This window comes from Danio aesculapii, chromosome 6, assembly GCF_903798145.1.
Source record: "Danio aesculapii chromosome 6, fDanAes4.1, whole genome shotgun sequence".
Classification (NCBI taxonomy): Eukaryota; Metazoa; Chordata; class Actinopteri; order Cypriniformes; family Danionidae; genus Danio; species Danio aesculapii.
In genome coordinates, this window is record NC_079440.1 from 41470593 (window position 1) to 41490304 (window position 19712).

The window sequence follows — 19712 nt, forward strand, 5'->3', positions numbered from 1 at the left end:
AATCGCAGCAGGCTGTCATCGGTCCAATCAGCGCAGATTAGTTTCGCGCTGAGGACGGGTTTGGGAACAAATGAATCGCTGAACGATTCATATGGGAGTCGCTGGGATAATTAGGTAAAAATAAATGCAGATTATAAGACCATCAAAGTGTTGTTTGTCCTTGCATGCATATTAGACTGATGTTGGAGACCCTTACAACCTAAATATGACCCTATTTCATGTATAATATGGGCTCTTTAAGAGTATACAAATGAAGTAGGAAATGAAGGGGAAAAAATAAACCTTTACATTTTTAAGTAAGATTAAATATTATACCAGGTATGGCAGGGATCCTGAAAGGGATAGTTCGCCCAAAACTGAATTATTTTAAATACTTCAGTGATCAATGTGTTTTTAAATATTGATATTTTTGAAAACACTACTCTATATATCTAAAGAATAGATACAATTTTTAAAAAAAGTTATGTCTCTAACATTGACCTCATAAATATTTGCTTTTAACGTACATGTCAACATGTTCCGGCAATTAGTCAAGACCATCTTTAAAAATAATTGCAAATTGAAACTGGGGAACTGGTTGACAAATTTACACATTGAAGAAAGAATGTGAAGAATGGAAAAGGAATACAAAAAACAAGGAGGAGTGTTCGGAAAAAAAAATAGTCAGGTGAGATGGTGACATAAGAAGTGATTTAAGAATAGCAACTGTATAAATGTGATTGTATGAGACACAGTAGTTGAGTCTGCCACCAGTAGCCATTCTGTTAGCAAACAGAGGGACTGTGTGAAGATGTGGAGATTGACTTGTGCCACTTTGACCCTACTCATATGTGTCAAAGGTAAGATCTATTATCATTATACAACTATTAACCTGAGGGTAGCAGTGAACACTGAAATAATACAGATGGCGAGAGAATTTACTTTTGTTTTGTTTTTGTGGCCACGGAGCATAAGAGCAGCCTAAAGTGTGTGATAAAATTACAACTCATTAACATGAAACTTCCAGTTTAGTAAGACAGCCATATTTAAATCATGTCTGATTTATTCTGACCAGTAACTCCTGAGTTAGTGAGTCATTTTGAAGGTTTAATGAAAGAACTGATTCAGAACCATTTGTTTGGAATTTGAACTATGCGGTTTTGCAATCTGAGTAATAAACAATGGCCTCTTACCAGACAATTGTTGTTGTCATTTTGTAAAGAGCAAGAAACATTTGCACCAATGCAAATAAATGCTAGGGCTGGACAATTTGGCCTCAAATCAAAATCTCGATTAAGCGAACATTTTAACTCAATTACTGTTAATGAACAATTATTTTATTTATTTATTTTATTTTTTTGCCCTCACAGTTCACTGATAAGTTTTGTACAGTAAATAATCTCACATATTACAAGTGAGAGATTTTTGAATGAAGCTTGATTTTTGCATTACTTGATTTTAAAATAATTAAAGGAAACACACACTATCTACTAACTATGATTATTTACTTCAACGTTGAACAAGTGAAATTAAAACACGCATTGCCTAAAACAAACAGTCACTCTTACTTATAAAAAAGAGAAAATAAATAACTTGCACTTTTGGAAACAAAATTAATTATTATTATTATTATTATTATTATTATTATTATTATTGTGTTTTTCATATTAAAAGTAGAAAATGAGCAGTATCTCTTGTAAATCAAATAACTTTGTATATCCTGTTAATAATATTTAACAGTGCATTTCTTGAATCTTCTGTAAATAAATATTTTAATGTAAATAATAATTTTATTGTAATGGAAAACATGCCATCTCAAGGCTTTTCTGGCACAGCTTTCAATCATCGTCAATGTATTGCAAACGTGCAATGTGTAGGTACTTTTTTTGAAAGGTGCGCAGGTATGCGATGGCGCTAAGGCTGCGCCGGACCACACTAGTGTGTTAGATGCAGAAGTATAAATCAGAATGAGGTCACATGACTCCACACACGGTAGAAAAGTAATTTAAAAAATCGACTTGGAAAATTTTTTATCGATTATCGGTTCTGAATGTCGATTCCGATTATTTTTCGATTAATCGCCTAGACCTAGTATATTCCCCCACAAAAAAACGAATAACTGAATTTAAGAATATATATATATATATTTTTCATATTTGTCATTGTTGATATGAGCACTAGGGTTGGGCGATGTGAAACAATGTGAAAAAATGTGAAACATCACGATGGACGATGGCATCATCGTCGCAGGCTGCGGTGAATTAATTATTTTTGAATAATTAATTAATTCACAACATTATAATTATTTGTAGCCTACTGTTTCAACTACCTGACCCGCATGGTCTTAGTTTCACCCATAACCAAATCATAAATAAATAAAGATAAGTTACACACAAATGGCCACCTGTCAATCACTTTTTTTTCGAGGGACTCTGACATAAATAGGCTAAGACACGTTACCTGATAGATTCAAAAGACTTTAGATAGACGTTAGATAGAGACAAGATGAATTAAATATCACGTTTAACAACTATAATGAGAAGCGATCCAGCGGTACATCCTTGATAAACTGTCCGACGTGCACTGCTCTCTGGGGAACTCAGATGCTGCAGCACATGACAGAGTGTGTAGGTGCGTTCGACATGAAGCACAGCTGTAGCCGGTGATCAACGAGATTAGCCGAGCGCAGTTGGAGTTAAAAACGGAGCCGTCAAGCCGGACAGCTGGACACTGTGGGGCTTAAAGTTGCGGCAGTCATGATGACCGATCACATTGCGTCACCATCATTTATTTATTTATTTATAACAACAAAAGATTTACAAATAAAACAGAATACAGTCTCTACAAACTGTAGTTCATTTTTAAACAATAAGGGAATTCTGAATCAAATATATTACAAACGCATCAGAGAAATAAGGAGAAACGAGAGGGTAATATAAACAAAAACGAACAGCCCTATTAAATACAAAGCAATAAGCACAAATTCTAGGAGTTTAAACATCACTCTAGGGTAATACTTCTTGTTTGAATATGCTAAAAAGGGGTTTACATTTATTTACATTTATAGACATAAAACTTTCCAATATATATTAATGTAAAACCTAAAATAAGGTGTTGGTTAAGTTTTAAACAACGATTAAGATTATTTTGGATAATGAAAGCATTTTCAAAAAAACACAAAAGGACATTTTTAAAATAAGTGAGCTACATTTTAAGTAGACATTTCCCAGAAAACCAGGTGTAAATGGTTAGACAGGAAATAAAATATATATATTTTAGAATCCTAAAAATCAACGACAGTCACGTGGCATTGGCGCAGCATAAATCCGGACAAAATTTCTAACCAGCATGCACCGATTTAAGACAGTTTTCGATCGATCTGCGCAGCGCTGCAAGAAGTCGAACGCACCTTGTGAAAGGAGGGCTTATCAGAAATGCTAGGAGAAACGCCAGTGTAGACGTGGAACATTTTCGTTCTGAAATGCCATTTTAAAACTAAGACGTATTAGTGCAAACGGGGCCGTGTGTATTTTTCGAGAGCGGGTTGCTGCAGGGATGGGGCGGGGCGGAAGATTGCAATGCCGGCTCAGCATTGTGATGGCTATCGGCAATCGGCGATGGCATCGTCTTTCGGCCCAACCCTAATGAGCACTCCACAATTCTCACACACACACACAATAATTGATAAAGGACAACCTGACAACTGTGTGCATCTAGATTTTTTAACCGACTATTCTTACATTTTACATAAAAAGCTTAGAGTTTCTGAATTGGAATAGAGCACTTCACTCATGACAACAACATTTACACTAATTTGCCACTGATTCCCTCAATAACATTCACATAACATTCTCACCACATTCTGCAAGAAAATAAGTCTTTTTAATTTAACAGAAGCCTGTTAATGTTTTACATTACGGACCACATCTAATGGACATGAGGAGTGTACATTTAGGACATGGGGGTTATTTGTTGTTATTTGTTGAAAGCCACTAGCATGTATTACACTACGTGCAATACAACCGGTTTGTCCAGAATAGTCTTCCGCATGTTCAGTTTCACAGATTAAATTTAGCAGTGCAATGAACTCTGGCAGGATGTTCATTGTATTAAGATAAAAAAAATTCTAATCTGCACTTTATTTCTGCCCTTTCAGGTTCACTTTCTCAGTTGAATGGTAAGAGTTGAGAGTTCTTCTTACTTTTTATATGTTGATATCAAGCCAAAAAACAGCAAAATGCCAAAATGCTAATATCAAAAATCTCTTTCAGTTTGTGGACAAGCCCCTCTGAACTCCCGTATTGTAGGGGGTGTAAACGCATCTCCGGGTTCATGGCCTTGGCAGGTTAGTCTGCATAGCCCTAAGTATGGAGGTCATTTTTGCGGAGGCTCACTGATCAACAGTGAATGGGTGCTGACCGCAGCTCACTGTTTACCTGGGTGAGATTCACATCAACACACATCCATCAGTTTTGTGTTGATCGCTAATGTACTAAGCTGGATAATTGTTTTGCTTTTTCCCTCACTTTCTCACTTCTTGACTGTTTTCAGTGTCTCTACATCCAGTCTGGTTGTGTACTTGGGAAGGAGAACACAGCAGGGAATTAATATTTATGAAACTAGTAGAAATGTTGCGACCATGATCGTTCACTCCTCCTACAACAGCAACACAAACGACAATGACATCGCACTGCTGCGCCTGTCCTCTGCTGTTACCTTCACTAACTATATCAGACCTGTGTGTCTGGCGGCCCAGAACAGTGTCTATAGTGCTGGTACCAGCAGCTGGATCACAGGCTGGGGAGATATTCGGGTTGGAGGTACAAACGTATACAAAAACATACAAACCACTAAATCCATATGTAAATCTACCAGTACACCAGTACACAAGTATAACATGTGTGTTTGTGAATGTTCAGTGAATCTACCTGCTCCTGGGATTCTGCAGGAGACTATGGTTCCAGTTGTGGCTAATGATCGATGTAATGCTCTGCTGGGTCCTGGTTCTGTCACCAACAACATGATCTGTGCTGGTTTAACACAGGGAGGCAAAGACACCTGCCAGGTAACAAAAAAAGCAGATCATTAATACACATTGCAACAATATACTTAAAGCAAAAGTAGCTTTATGAACTTCACTTACAATTAAAAATATGATCCTAAAACCTAAAATCCAAACAAAAAAGTAACAAATTAATATTTAAGGTAAATTAAGTTTATTTTATGTCTCATTCTGTTTGTAGGGGGATTCTGGTGGTCCAATGGTGACTCGGCTGTGTACAGTGTGGGTTCAGGCTGGTATCACCAGCTGGGGTTATGGCTGTGCTGATCCTAACAGTCCTGGGGTTTACACTCGTGTGTCACAGTATCAGAGTTGGATCACAAGCAAAATCAGTCTGAACAAGCCGGGATTCATTCTCTTCAACCCACCAAGCTCATGCTCCTCTGCCAGCCGAAGTTAATCTCATTCTCAAACATCTACACAGTTTCACCTATTTAAAAGGTATGCTTGTTTTATCCTTGTTTTTATTTGCAGTCTCAACTTCCTGTAGCGGGAGATGCAATGAGATGTACAACATACTCAATCGCTGCAACTGCAATGCTAACTGCGCTATAAAATGCTGCACAGATTACAAACAGCGTTGTGCCAGTAAGTCCAAACACATCTATTTCAATAACAAAGAAATAAAATGTTGCATGTTACTGTTGTTGTCATACATTTTTAATGAAGTATTAATGTTTGTTGTGTTTGTGTCTGCAGGTTGAGATAACTCGATGGATTTCAAACAGGCTTGTAATCACATCACTTCTGAATAAGAACTTTGCATGCCTGTTCCTGCCGAAGACAGTGCTGCTTTTCAAATGTTGCTCAGTCAGAATATCAGTGGAAACAGCCTTTTAAAGAGCCGCTTCACTGCCTTCACTCAGGGGTGTAAATGCATACTGATAATGATTAACTCTATTAGTTGAGACTCTCTCTCTTTCTTGTTTATGTCAACTTGTTCCTTTATTTAGCATTTACAGCGTGATTTACATTTCCAGATTTCTAGATATAATCAAATTAAACTTGAAAATTTTATTAAAAATGGAAATTTCTTTCACAAATACATTTACACTTCCAAATAATGGTCCTCAAAATCATTAAATACTTTATTAACAATACATTAAACACTGACTTTATCAGAAATCACCCCTTATACACTCAAATAATCCATTATTTGAGGAAGCAGCCATTTCTAGTGGTGTCTGAAAAGTTATGCTATGAAGTGCACTGAATTAAGTCCACCTACAATGTCCAGCAATAGATTTCAATTTTTTAATGTGGTGATGTCGTTGGCCCATGAATATTCCCTGCTTGTTAAACTATATCCTAACTGTACCAAGAGGCAATTCATTCATAACTTGACGGTAAAACAGCCCTCATAACATTATTTATCAATATGTGGATCTTTTTGGATTCTCAGCAGCTATGGAAATTAAAAATGTAATACAGGAAATACGTTAGGACCATTGTTATTGTTCTCATCCCTCAAAATGGTCTATAACTGAGTCTACAAACCATGTACACAGAAAATCCCCATAATGCACTGTTTTTGCACCGAATAAATTTCTGTGTCTGCCCACAAGATGTCATATTATCGCAATCCTTTCAGTGTAAATTTTGAAATAATATATTGTTTGAGGTAACATTTGTTTGCATGAGAGAAATGAAAAGTCTTTGTCTTGATTAATGATAATTTACTGTAGGACAGTTAAGAGAATAAGATAACTGCATTGGTCGGCATAACAGTGGGTGCCCATTTTATTTTTGAAATGATTGTTTTAATGGAACTGTATTTGTATTAGGACGTATTTTAGGATGAGGATTTTTAATGTGTATGTCATATGTTGTCTTGTGGGTGTTTGTACAGCAGACCGTTTTTTCGAACAACAAATCTCTCTTGAGGGATAAAATAAATTAGACCTTGTTTGATTACTAATGGGCAGCTGGCTACATGTTAAATAACTATCACAGGGCCGGAAAGTGTATAATCCTTCTGAGAGAGATTTATCAAACAGCAAAGCACAAACAAAACGAGTGCTTGAATTCACTCACTCGTTTCATTCACTCCTTTAGTTGACTATATTAGTGGATTAGGGCAGTGGTTCTCAAACTAGGGGTCGCGACCCCTGCGGGGGTCGCAGAATAATTTCAAGGGGTGGCGGGAGTGATTTAAAAGTTGTGTAATTTTCAGTGATTATAATATATATTTTTCAGCATTACAAGTGAAAGCTAATATTTTCAGATTTTTTAAAAGATATTACTGATAAGTTTATAAAGTATTTAAAGTTGGCCCTTGTTAACCTTTAATTTGCCCCACCATACTAACTATCCCATTTGAGAAGAGAAGGAGAATGCTGGGGAGGGGGTTGGGTTGAATATGTTTGACAGAGATTGTCATTTCAAATTTTTCAGAGCAGAACTTTTTGTTTGTTTCTTTTGTAATTGTTTTTTTTTTTGAGTCTGATCTTTTAAAAATGTAATTGCTGTCACTCAGTGATGCACAATGCACAAGACATTGGTGAGCAAACCACAGCAAAAGCAGGTGCAGCTTAGTGTATTCAGCATGGAACTCCATTGTGTTATTAATAAAATTGTTTGTATTTAACAGTAAGTTTATGTTTTCTAGTTATTTTTAAATATTATGAAATTACCCATGGAAACTTTAATGTAATACAGTTCGGTATATTTCGCTTTAGACCACTGCCCTCAATCAAGTTTGGTCTTTGGCCCTTCATAAGAAAAAGTTTGGGCATCCCTGGTATAGAAGGAGATTCCAGATACAGCAACTGTCTGTCTATTGATGTATTTTGCAGTAATAAATCTTTCCAACAGAGGGCAATGTAAGCACTCACTCAGCTTCCTTCGGTTTTCTCCAATAGTGTCTGGCTGCAAGTCTCAGGTTTTTGCTAGATCGGATACAGTTGCGGCCGGAAGTTTCAGAGAGTTATTTATAGTATTTATTAAATATTTAATTTATTGGGTTTTATTAACATCTACCTTCACCCCAATCCTAAACCAAACCGTCACAGTAACGTAAAAATAGTAGTTGTACCGAGTATTATTTATGCTATCTATTAAATTCCTTCATTCACTTTCTTTTCGGCTCAGTCCCTTTATTAATCAGGGGTCGTCACAGTAGAATGAACCCCCAACTTATCCAGCATATGTTTTACGCAGCGGATGCCTTTCCAGCTGCAACCCTTCACTGGAAAACACCCATACACTCCCATTCACACATACACTATGAACAATTTAGCCAACTCAATTCACCTGTACCACATGTTTTTGGACTGTGGGGGAAACTGGAGCACCCAGAGGGGAGAGCATGCAACACGGGGAGAACATGCAAACTCCACATAGAAATGCCAACTGACCCAGCCGAGGCTTGAACCAGCAAACTTCTTGCTGTGAGGTGATCGTGCTATCCACTGCACAAATGTAATCCCCACTATCTATTATTCTATTACCCAATACATTTTTTAGCACCTACGCCAACTCTAAACCCAACCGTCAAACTGTAAAAATATTAAGTGTCATAAAAAATACTGCTATATTGATGTGCATATTGCACTTCCGGCCGGCCGCGTATCCCATCTAGACTTTACCCAAGTGTCAGACCTTGAGGTATGCCAAGCACTGAAAAAAGTTTGATTGGATAAAAAAGCTGTGATGTTTACTCTGATGATAGTATTCATTAATAGACAGCTACATGCAGGATTTTTAAAACTCTTAATTAAATTAATGGGTGTTTTAGTAAAAATGTCTTCTGAGACATTAGGTGATTGAGTGATTTACTGCCTGCACATTTGTCTTTTATCCGACATTTTCACACCCCTACACATGACATAATAATTAATTAATAATAAGAATTGACATTAAAAAAATTTGAATGTGATTAGTTGGTTATGCTGTCAGTCATACAGAACCATGGGTGGTCCTTGACCATTTAAAGTAGTTTTTATTCCTTGATCCGCCAGTCGATCTGGCTGCAGACTTGCACATGCACACACATCTATCTGTCTTCATAATCTAGCTTTCAAATAATATCTTATATAACAGTATCTTAAAATATCTTTGACTCTGACTAACTGACTTTTGGTTTTCTGTTGTTTTTTTTGGATAAAATCTTCTGCTAAACGTGTAAATGTTGGTTTCATTAATGGAGATTTAGTTGTAAAGCATCCTTATCAGGAGTTTATCTTAAGCAAATACAGCTGTGTCATCATGGTTTATTTCTGCACAGATTTAATTTCTGCAAACAATTTTAAACTTATTCTGAATTCAGTAGATCAGGAACCTGTTATCGATTTGCTTTTATTTTTAATGAACAAGCAAATATAGAATCATGTGAAACATTAATATTTTGTTGTGCTTTGTGTTAAAACTTGTTTCTATGTCCCGGATAATGTACTGGTGTAATAAACCTTTGTTTGACGATTATGTTTCATTGTAGATGGTGGCTATTATAATTGTTTGAACAGTTTCAATCTGTATGTGTCGTTATATAAAAGATGAAAATGCAAAAAAAATTGTGATTTAAAGGGTGACAGAAATTAAACTTTCTACAGTAGTTTCACTCATCTAATTTGCTTAGCTAAGCAACTGACAAAAACGGGATCAACATTTACCACAAGAACTGAATCAGAAAAGTAAAAAAAACAGCATCTCTGACATTTCTTTCTTTCTTCATATCTATTGGAAAAATACTGTGACTGTGAAAAATTCTTCCAGGATTGTGCAAGAGTTTGCCCACAATGACCTCACATCTAATCATGGATGTCTCCAACATGTGCACACACATACCTTGTTAAAAAAACAGCTATGAAGTGGTGGAGGCGTGGCTGGAGAGTCTATTTAATAAAACCGAGAAAAGAGACAAATGTACACAGACACAAATTGTGCTAACTGAAAAAGGGAACAGAGGATAAGAAAGAAGAATCAGTTAACATCGTGGATGGATACCACAGCTGTCGCAAGGTAAGCCACTGACAGCCCCAAAATGTACTTCATTGTTTGATTAATGAACTGTTTCTCTACTTTGAGAGGTTAACTGTGTTGTTGGCGCTCTGGTCCTCTCTATATTTTATTTTAGTGAACAGATAAAGTGGAAAATGTATTTAAGTATGTAATTGATGTCTGACAAACACTCTCACACTTATAACTATGCTATAGACCATTTCAGTGTGGTCATGTCATTGACCCATGAACATTTCCTGCTTTTTGTCAAACTATTTCATAACTGTAACAAGTAGCAATTCAATCATAACTTAATGTTAAAACAGCTATCATAACAATATTTATTAATATGTGGCTCTTTTCGGATCCTCGGAGGCTATAGAAAATAAAAATGTACAACAGGATATTGAGACCATTGTTTTGTTTACATCGCTCAAAATGGTCTATTAATAAAATGCTCTGACCAACAGTTTAAAGCAGTGGTTCACCTTAGAAGGAAAAATATTTTAGACTAAAATAAAAAAATAATAAATTTTGAAATATGTGAAATTTTTTGGTTTATCAAAATATTTTAATCTGCGTTCTGTCAAAGAAAGTCACAGGAGTTTGAATTTGGAACAATCTGAGAGGGAGTAAATGATGGCGCTTTGACATGCCCCTTATGAATTAAGAAAACTAAATTAAAGGGAAAAATGGAAATTCTGCCACCATTTACTCTCCATTCACTTGTTCAAAATATATTTGAATTTCTTTCTTTTGTTAAACACAAAGTAAGATATTTTGGAAAATTCTGGTTGTTGTAAACATTGACTTCCATTCCAAAAGTATTATCTTCTCCTATGGTAGTCAATGGGTGCTATCAACCAGCATTTTTACTTCATAAATAAATATAATGAACACTTAACCAAATAAATAACTTATTTTGTGTTCAACATAAGAAATAAACTCATTAAAGTTTAAATACTAGATAGTAAGTTACTAAATACTAAAATAGTAAGTTAAATACTCTCAAAAACTAATCTGTTACCGCTTTGTAATTATAATAAGGTTTTGTCGCCATTCTGCATGGTTTTCAGCTTTAAAGCCGTTCCATTGTAAAATTAGTCTAACGTAACATTACATAGCAAAAATGGTAGCCTATGGGTTTTCTAGCAGGCCTAACGTTATTCTAAATGAAAATTTCCAAACTTAAAATAACTTCAAAAACATATCACATAATGTAAATATGTTGTCGGACTCGGAGAATAACTCTAAACGATAGACGATTAGAAATAACATAAGATAAGTAAACGAGCCTGGAGGAATCCTGTGGCGATAGGACCATCGTGGAAGCAACATATCAATAAAACAAATAATTATTGTTACTTACGTTTTAGACAAAAATGTCGTTTTCCTTTGAGAAACTGTTGTGTCCTCTGTCTCCGAGCACAAACGAGCTTGTTTAATTGTTGCATGAATGCGTCTACAGGTGGTGTAACGGTCAAAAGACGAGAGATGTAGATGTTTTCAAATTTAAAATTCCCTCCAGTAACGTACAGCCAAAGCGCGAATTCAAAAGCTGGACAACTTTCTGTTTAAAAGACAATAAAAAAATTCAGTAAACGTTTACTTAGGATTTATTCATAATAAATGTATCTTTTAAAAAGCATTTTATTAATTATTTTGTATATCAAGGTATAGCATCATGGACAATTAGTCATTATTGCAGAAATTAAAAATAAGTTGATTAAATGTGTGAAAATTGGTTTAACAAAATCATACCACATACAATTAGGGTTGTCGTGGTATCATTAATTAATCTTATGATGCTATACAAGCTGAATTATCACCATACCAAGTAGTATTGCGATACTGTAATACATAATTATGAAGAAAGTTGTCAGAAATACTATATTTTGCTATATTAGGCCTACTTGAATGTAATTCATAATTCCCTTAAGGCAAAAAAAAAGTATTATTTGCACCTCATTTCATCTAAAATTTATTAATTCTCTTTGTTTATCTTGTAGATAACTAACCAACAAAAATACATTAAAATAAAGATACAAATTATACAGAATGAAGTTTGTTACAAATAGCATTTTTTTCCAACAAAATTAGGCTATATGAAGCAGTCAAAAAATGGTTTCAATGTTTCCTGGTGCTATTTTGGGTTTTTCATCTATTTCTTTTTTCAGTCTTATATAGTAATTCAAAATTTCACTTTGTGAGTCATTCTTTTAAAGAGATTGTCACGGTTGTTGTAGTTACTAAATCATATTGACAGCAACAGAAATTAACCGATTCAGATGCACCTTCGAACTGAAGAGTTAGAAAATTTGCAATAGGCTACCACGAAAGGTGCGAATTCTACAGTTTTGCAACCTTAAAGGGCTCCACAGACTATTAAAATAAAATGGTCTATTGTTGCAGAAACGTGTGAGCATTTTAGTGACTTTTCCTCATGCAACATTATCTACTGTAGATAAACCATTAATGACGATACTACCGTTTACAAAACTAAAGTGGCACCGCCAGTATTTTGAGCCATAGTATCGCGATACTACCATAGTACAAGTAAACCGTGCAACCCTACATACAACCAATTAACCTCAGAGCTCATCACATGTCTTTAAATATTCATCAGTTCTTGTTTAAAAATGATTTTCTCTGATTGTGGAGAAAATAAATGACTTCCTGAAACTGTTGCATTGTTTTGAAATGTTGAACTGACAGTTTGAAGTGGGCCGTATAAGCATTAGCCAACTTTCAGAGGTGCTAGGAAACAGGATGTGGTATGTAGTGCCCTCAAATTGTCAGAATATAGGCACAGGTTCATAAGAAAAATTTAATTAGTAACATTTAAGTGAGTAATACACATGACAGCACAGGATGGTTGTTCTCACAAGAGTACCAATCAAATATGCACACATACCTTTAATTTCAGTCAGCCAGCCCCAGGGCTTCCGGTGAATTGTCATCCCATACAAAATCACCACGTTTAAGATCTGATTTTTTAAAAAGAACTATGATCTTCACTGCCTGGCTGAGATATAATATAAAGTGCATATCAGACCAAACAAGAAGCACTGCATTAAATTCTAGTTTTCCACTCCATGTTTTTAAAATATGGACATTTATTTTACCACAGTATTTTAAATGGAGTTTTCGTGCTAGCCTGTTGCTAATGATGGCGTCTGCGTTTAAACAGTCTTTTGTCTCTTTTTACGATTTAACAACCAAATGGATGCTTAAATCTATTTAACTGATTATATTGTAATTCTATTGCAACATCGATGCTGTAAAAGGAACTGTATGAAATTGAAAATAGTCACACAAACCTTTCACCGGAAGTTCACTGGCTGAAAAACACTAGCTGTGCAAATAGCCCATTATTTGATTAAAAGAATGTCCACTGATTTTGATGAGCTTTACATGTTGTTTTTTGTTTTTAGGATGTGGAATGACACAGACCTTCTGAGAAATGATTCCTTTTCTTGTGCGTCCCCCTCTGTTGAGGGCTACCGTTACTTTGGTGTGCTCTTGGGCTCAGCAGTGACCATAGTCGGAACTATAGGGAATATTCTGACAGTGCTCGCCTTTGTGACTGATGCGAACCTGAGGACACGTTTCAATGTTCTCATCGTAAACCTTGCCTTTGCCGACCTCCTTTACTGCACGATGCTCCAACCGGTCAGCGTTGACTCATATCTACACCTGCACTGGAGGGGTGGAGCCACGTGGTGTCGTATGTTTGGACTCCTCTTATTCCTGTCCAACAGCGTGTCCATTATAACATTGTGCCTTATTGCTATGAGCCGTTACTTGGTGGTTGCGCATCGCACTTCTAGTTGTGCCCGTCTACTTCTGTCACAGCGAGGAGTGGCAGCGCTCCTCATCTCCTCCTGGGTGCTGGGTTTGGCAAGTTTTGCCCCACTTTGGCCCGTCTATGTGTTTGCCCCACAAGTGTGCACCTGCAGTTTTCACCGCACTAAAGGGCGGCCTTACACCACTGTACTGCTTTTCCTGTACTTCTTCTTGGGCCTGGGCTTCGTGGGTCTTTTCTACTTTCTAATCTACCGCAAAGTGAGTGTAGCCGCCAAGGCTTTTCTGAAGTACAGGCCCAGTCGTCGCTCATCAAAACGCAAGCAGGCTGAAGCAGAGGGGACAACGGATGACAGTGGCATCAGTGCTGGAGCCTCAACAACTCAAAGCTGTGAGATCAGCAGTGATGGAGCAGTGGCAGAGCAGCATGGGAAACGAGCGCAGGAAGGCCAAACAACCCCAGAAAATGCCATTCAAAATGTCTCAAGTGAAACAACCAGTAAATCATCTCATGTAGTAATTCAAAACACACCAGCAGCTGCCAGCTCAGGAGAGGACAATGAATTTAAGCGTGTGACACGAATGTGCTTCACAGTCTTCTTGTGTTTTGTTGGATGTTTTGCACCATTTCTGCTGCTGAATGTTGCTGATAAGAAAAATCGTGCACCACAGGTCATTCATATGATATGTGCAAACCTCACTTGGTTAAATAGTTGCATTAACCCTTTGTTGTATGCAGCAATGAACCGGCAGTTTAATCAGGCCTACAAAGACCTACTAAGCAAAGCACATCCACTAAGATGGATTGGAAGAACTCATTGGTTTACATCAAGATAATTAAAGTGTGGTACTTTAACAGGTCCATTCAAACTGGACATGACTGAAAGCTACAGTTTTAAAGTGCCCAAGAAATCAAAACGAACCATATGATTTGTTAGCTCACATTGCTAGTTTTGTGGTGAACAATTCATCTGTGCAGGTCATTAAGACAAAAAAAATAATAGTTTACCCCTCTAATCTTTAATTGAAATCTGAAAATGCACTTCCTGTTTGTTTTTAGTTATATATATATATATATATATATATTAGCAAATTAGCGTGGCTAACATATTTAATCACGCTGCTCCAATTATCAGCTTTGACAACAAGCAGAAATGTTGAGGAGGAGGAGGAGGTGTCTGTTAGGGTGTATTGTAATAACTCTCCCCAAACCCCTTTCCTGATCTTTCTGAATGAAATGCCTACCGTATTATATTCATTCAGCTTGCAGTAGAAAAACAAGCCACGCCCACTGTTGTGTCATTTAATCTTCTGTTTCTCTAGGAACTGCGTCACATTCCAAAAAAATTAATGGTCGCAGCTTCCGGTTCATGTGGACTTTAAAGTGATCATGTTCAGTGATTTATAGTGTCCCTACTGTAAAGATTCCAGTTTGTTTGATAACCCCCATTAACATATAGAAATTTCACCTCCAGACTTCATTGATGTATCAGCATTAATAATGTTTACCCATCAGGGTCAGAAATTGGTGAGAATTAGGACATTACATTAGGACACAGATACGATGTAAGAGATTAATTTTGCAACTTTATTATGATGTTTGAAAAGTTCAAACAATATACTCACACTCAAGTGGTTCTCAACTTGTTTGAGTTTCTTTCTCGTGTTGAACACACAAGAAGATATTCTGAAGACTGATAGAAAAAAAGCAGCCATTGACATCCATAGTAAGATCAAAAAAATACTCTGGAAGTTAAGGAGCACCTATTTTACTCCTTTAACAAGATGTAAGATAAGCCTTTGGTGTCTCCAGAATGTGTCTGTAAAGTTTCAGCTCAAGATATCCATCAGATGATATATTATATAATGTAGACTCTGCCCATTTTGGTGTCTTGACTACAGTGTAGCGGTTTATGTAGCCTGTGGCTATAAAGCAAAATGAACTGCTTCTTCCCGCCCACTGCTGCCACGTGAATGTTTGCTTCTCCTGTTACAGCAGATAAACAGCAGTCAGTGATAGAGACAGACACGGATGAAGCTGAAATACAGCTTATTAGTCATTATTTGATGTATTTGTGGTGGAGTTTATTTAAGCCTTTCTGAAACGTTGAGCCACACACAAATGCCGTTTGCAGTACACACACACACACACACACAAACACATTTATGCGCATTTATTGACACCATGCAACTGTGGTGATTATAGCGGTTAAGAATAGGAGATTTTACTGTCTTTATTACAAACATGCTCTGTTTTAAAAATGATTTAAACTTATAAAACTTATGAAAAGCACAGAGAGTTGCAACAAATATTTTAATCCCAGTTTATTTGCAAAAAAAAAATTTTCTCTGGACATATGTATACAGTTGAAGTCAGAAATATTAGCCCCCCTTTGATTTTTTTTTCTTTTTTAAATATTTCCCAAATGATGTTTAACAGAGCAAGGAAATTTTCACAGTATGTCTGATAATATTTTTTCTTCTGGAGAAAGTCTTATTTGTTTTATTTCAGCTAGAATAAAAGCAATTTTTAATTTTTTTAAAACCCATTTTAAGGTCAACATTTTTAGCCCCTTTAAGCTAAATTTTTTCTCGATAGTCTAAAGAACAAACAAACCATGGTTATACAATAACTTGCTTAATTACCCTAACCTGCCTAGTTAACCTAATGAACCTAGTTAAGCCTTTAAATGTCACTTTAAGCTGTATAGAAGTGTCTTGAAAAATATCTAGTCAAATATTATTTACTGTCATCATGGCAAAGATAAAATAAATTAGTTATTTTTTAGAATTTTTTCTCTGTTAAACAGAAATTGGGGAAAAAATAAACAGGGGGGCTAATAATTCTGACTTCAACTGTACATGCTATTATAGAAACATGGCGCCTGTCAATCAATTCAATGGGTGGGAAAAATCACACTCCTATGTCACGTTGCGGTGGGCCTCAAAATCACTGGGATTTGGGTCCTATTTTAACATCAGGTTATTTAAAAAAAAGAGACTTCTTGTGTTTACATCACTCTAAAATTTTCTACAAACAGCTTACAAAAGCTGATTTTCATCATAGGTGTCCTTTAAAGGCTGTTTTTTTCCCAACATTGATCACTATTTTCTTTGTGTTCAACTGAAGAAAGAAACTCAAACAAGTTTGAAACAAGTAGTGGATGAGTGAATGATGGCAGGATGAACTGTCCCTTTAAATTTATGTTTTGCCTTGACAATAAGTTATTATTATTGACATGATGTTTACAATACAAACCAGCAAAAGAGTTTGATGGTGGGTCAAAGTAGATGTTGTTCATCGGCAGCCAATGAAGACCAAAAGCTGGCATTATACTTGCTATGTATTTCTAATTTGAAAACAGTTATGGAAGTGAAAATGTATGAGTACTCATTTCTGCAGGTCAGAATCTTTTTTTTATTATATTTTATATTTTAGGAGGCAATAGCCTTGTTTGTTGAGCATATTGAGCTTTAAACTATCTCTTTCACGCTTGATCTTTACGTGTTTCCTTAACACTTAAAAGCAGTTACAATGTACATGCACAAAAGGTCATTTTTTATAAAAGTTTAATAGCTTTAACCTAAAATTAAGAATGAATTATGAAGATGCACTCCATTTATTCTGTGGAGAACGGTTTGTATATTAAATGCAATTACAGCATAGCTTTAAAGTCATACTGTTATATTTTGTTATACATTTAACTTATTTATATTGTCAGTAAGCTTGCACTATTAAATTTAGCTTGTTTTAGACGATGTCTGTCATGGTCTTTTTTAAGCTGTGGGATTTTCCAAGTCTATTAAATATCGGAAAACACACACATACTTTCTCTCTTTCGTTTCCTTTTTTTCTGATTGCACAAAGGAAAGGCAAATGTGTGCTGCCACAGCTGTGACTCATAATGACATGAAGAATATTTGTAACCTCAAGCACAACTGAACATGGAAGTTTAAAGTGGGGTGATGGAGAAAACAAGCACAGACACGTGTCACTGCTGCGTTTATTACCTCACATGTGAAACCACAAGGATTTCTTAAGTCCTATTTTGCACTTATGTTCTGTTTCAACTGTTCAAGTAGTCTGAAACAAGAAGCTGGATTTATTAGTGTCAAGATTTAGCAGGGAATGCATTTTTTGTGTGTTGCACAGAATTTTAGATACAATTAAAACAATGTAACTTGCATATTGTGATTTCTTTCTAAATTGTTTAAATAAAATAGTCAGCAAAATGTTTTTGTTGTCTGTAGAACTGAAGGTACACATTTATTTGAATTTACCCCATGCAGTTCCATTTGTTATCCTCATTTTACAGTGTGGGTATGGTTACTACACACATTTACTATACTACAGACCACACACACACACACACACACAAACACTTTTTGAATGTACTAGCCTTTAATGTAGGCTTATTACAATTACATTTAGTATATGCTTTTGTCCAAATATACTTACAATTGTGGAATGATCTATGTATATTCCATTTATTAATAAAGTCATTTCGATCTGGATATGACTGAAAGCTACAGTGATCGTGTTCAGGGCCTCTATTTTGCTGTAAAGATTCCAATTTTTGTTTAAGCAGCTTCAAATCAGCTAAATTCTCAGAGAGTTTGGAAATCAAATGACTTTCTAAATTGGTCTGATCAGTCTGTTGTAATTGGCTTAATTAGAGGACTTTAACACAATCCCATTAACATATACAAATTCAGCTCCAGACTTACTGTACGTTGACTGATTGTACACAGTTTATAACAATATTAAATTTTGTCCAGTGTAGTGAGGAAACGCTGAATTGATCAAGCCGAAACTCAGTGGCAAGCGTTTCTTTTCCAGTATTAGATTTAGCTTAGTTTGTGGTACATTTTGAGTTGTTCTAACTTTAATTCCCTATATATCAGCAGTAATAATGTTTGTCCATCAGGCTCAGAAACTGGTGGGAACCCTACTAATTTACATTGAGGCACAGATACAATGTAAGAGATTCATTGATTTTTTGCTGAAAAAGGTTAGCTGCGCTTAAAGAGATCGTTCACTCCACTCCATATATCCACACTGAATTCGAAACATTTATGAATTTCTTCATGTTGAACACAAAAAAGGCTATTCTGAAAAATTTTGGAAAATAGCAGCCATTGACATCCATAGTAGGAGCAATATATTACCCAAATTAAAATTAAATAACCCAGCATTTTATAAAAATGCTTATTTGTTTTAATAACTAATTGACAGTTTCCCCTAGTCCTGTGGTTCACACTGAAATGTCTGTCATTTTCCATTCATTTTCTTTTCGGCTTAGTCCCTTTATTAATCCGGGGTCGCCACAGCGGAATAAACCGCCAACTTATCCAGCACGTTTTACGCAGCGGATGCCCTTCCAGCCGCAACCAATCCCTGGGAAACATCTACACACACTCATACACTATGGACAATTTAGCCTACCCAATTAAACTGTACCACATGTGTTTGGACTGTGGGGGACACCAGAGCACCCGGAGGAAACCCATGCAAACGCAGGGAGAACATGCAAACTCCACACAGAAACGCCAACTGATCCAGCCGAGGCTGGACAGCACTACCTACTGCGCCGCCTGTCATTTTTCATCATAATAATTTTTACACTTAAAATGTTTTTTTTTTTTAATGATTCCCTCGAGAACACTTTTCCTCTGATACTTGGTTGTCCTGTTTTGCCAATATGTTTTGTTGTAATGTTATCAAGCTTGACATGTGTATTTTAAGTTATAAGTCCTGTGCCATTTGTTATAACATTACCAAGTTTGCTTAGAGCATTTGTGAATTTTATCCAGTCATGAAAACCAATGCCTATTGCCTGGGGTGCTACACAATCTAATGGTATTTGCTGGGTTTTTTTGGCCCACAAATCATCTGATGCAGTACTTCTAAACACTTGTTGATGACATG

General features: G+C 35.9%; 2 protein-coding genes across 2 annotated transcripts; both read left to right on the forward strand.

Annotated features, from left to right (window-relative positions):
• The first annotated feature begins 731 nt into the window (after positions 1-731).
• prss60.3 (serine protease 60.3) lies at positions 732-6605 on the forward strand. The gene is made up of 8 exons (XM_056460188.1): positions 732-839; positions 4136-4156; positions 4251-4419; positions 4531-4799; positions 4899-5044; positions 5223-5436; positions 5516-5629; positions 5741-6605. The coding sequence occupies exons 1-8, from the start codon at positions 791-793 to the stop codon at positions 5743-5745; spliced, it is 987 nt and encodes a 328-aa protein (XP_056316163.1). The 5' UTR covers positions 732-790; the 3' UTR covers positions 5746-6605.
• A 3306-nt stretch (positions 6606-9911) lies between these two features.
• gpr84 (G protein-coupled receptor 84) lies at positions 9912-18030 on the forward strand. Its single transcript, XM_056460187.1, has 2 exons — positions 9912-10000; positions 13414-18030. Exons 1-2 carry the CDS (start codon positions 9978-9980, stop codon positions 14618-14620), a joined length of 1230 nt encoding a protein of 409 aa, XP_056316162.1. The 5' UTR covers positions 9912-9977; the 3' UTR covers positions 14621-18030.
• Positions 18031-19712: the final 1682 nt, after the last annotated feature.

Bases quoted from the DNA above. Each gene is read 5' to 3' on its own strand.
- prss60.3 (XM_056460188.1), top strand. From the start codon at position 791: ATGTGGAGATTGACTTGTGCCACTTTGACCCTACTCATATGTGTCAAA. The intron at 4,800-4,898 runs GTACAAACGTAT...GTGAATGTTCAG, and splicing joins GGGAGATATTCGGGTTGGAG to TGAATCTACCTGCTCCTGGG. The intron at 5,437-5,515 runs GTTAATCTCATT...TTTTATTTGCAG, and splicing joins ATGCTCCTCTGCCAGCCGAA to TCTCAACTTCCTGTAGCGGG.
- gpr84 (XM_056460187.1), top strand. From the start codon at position 9,978: ATGGATACCACAGCTGTCGCAAG. The intron at 10,001-13,413 runs GTAAGCCACTGA...TTTTGTTTTTAG, and splicing joins GATACCACAGCTGTCGCAAG to GATGTGGAATGACACAGACC.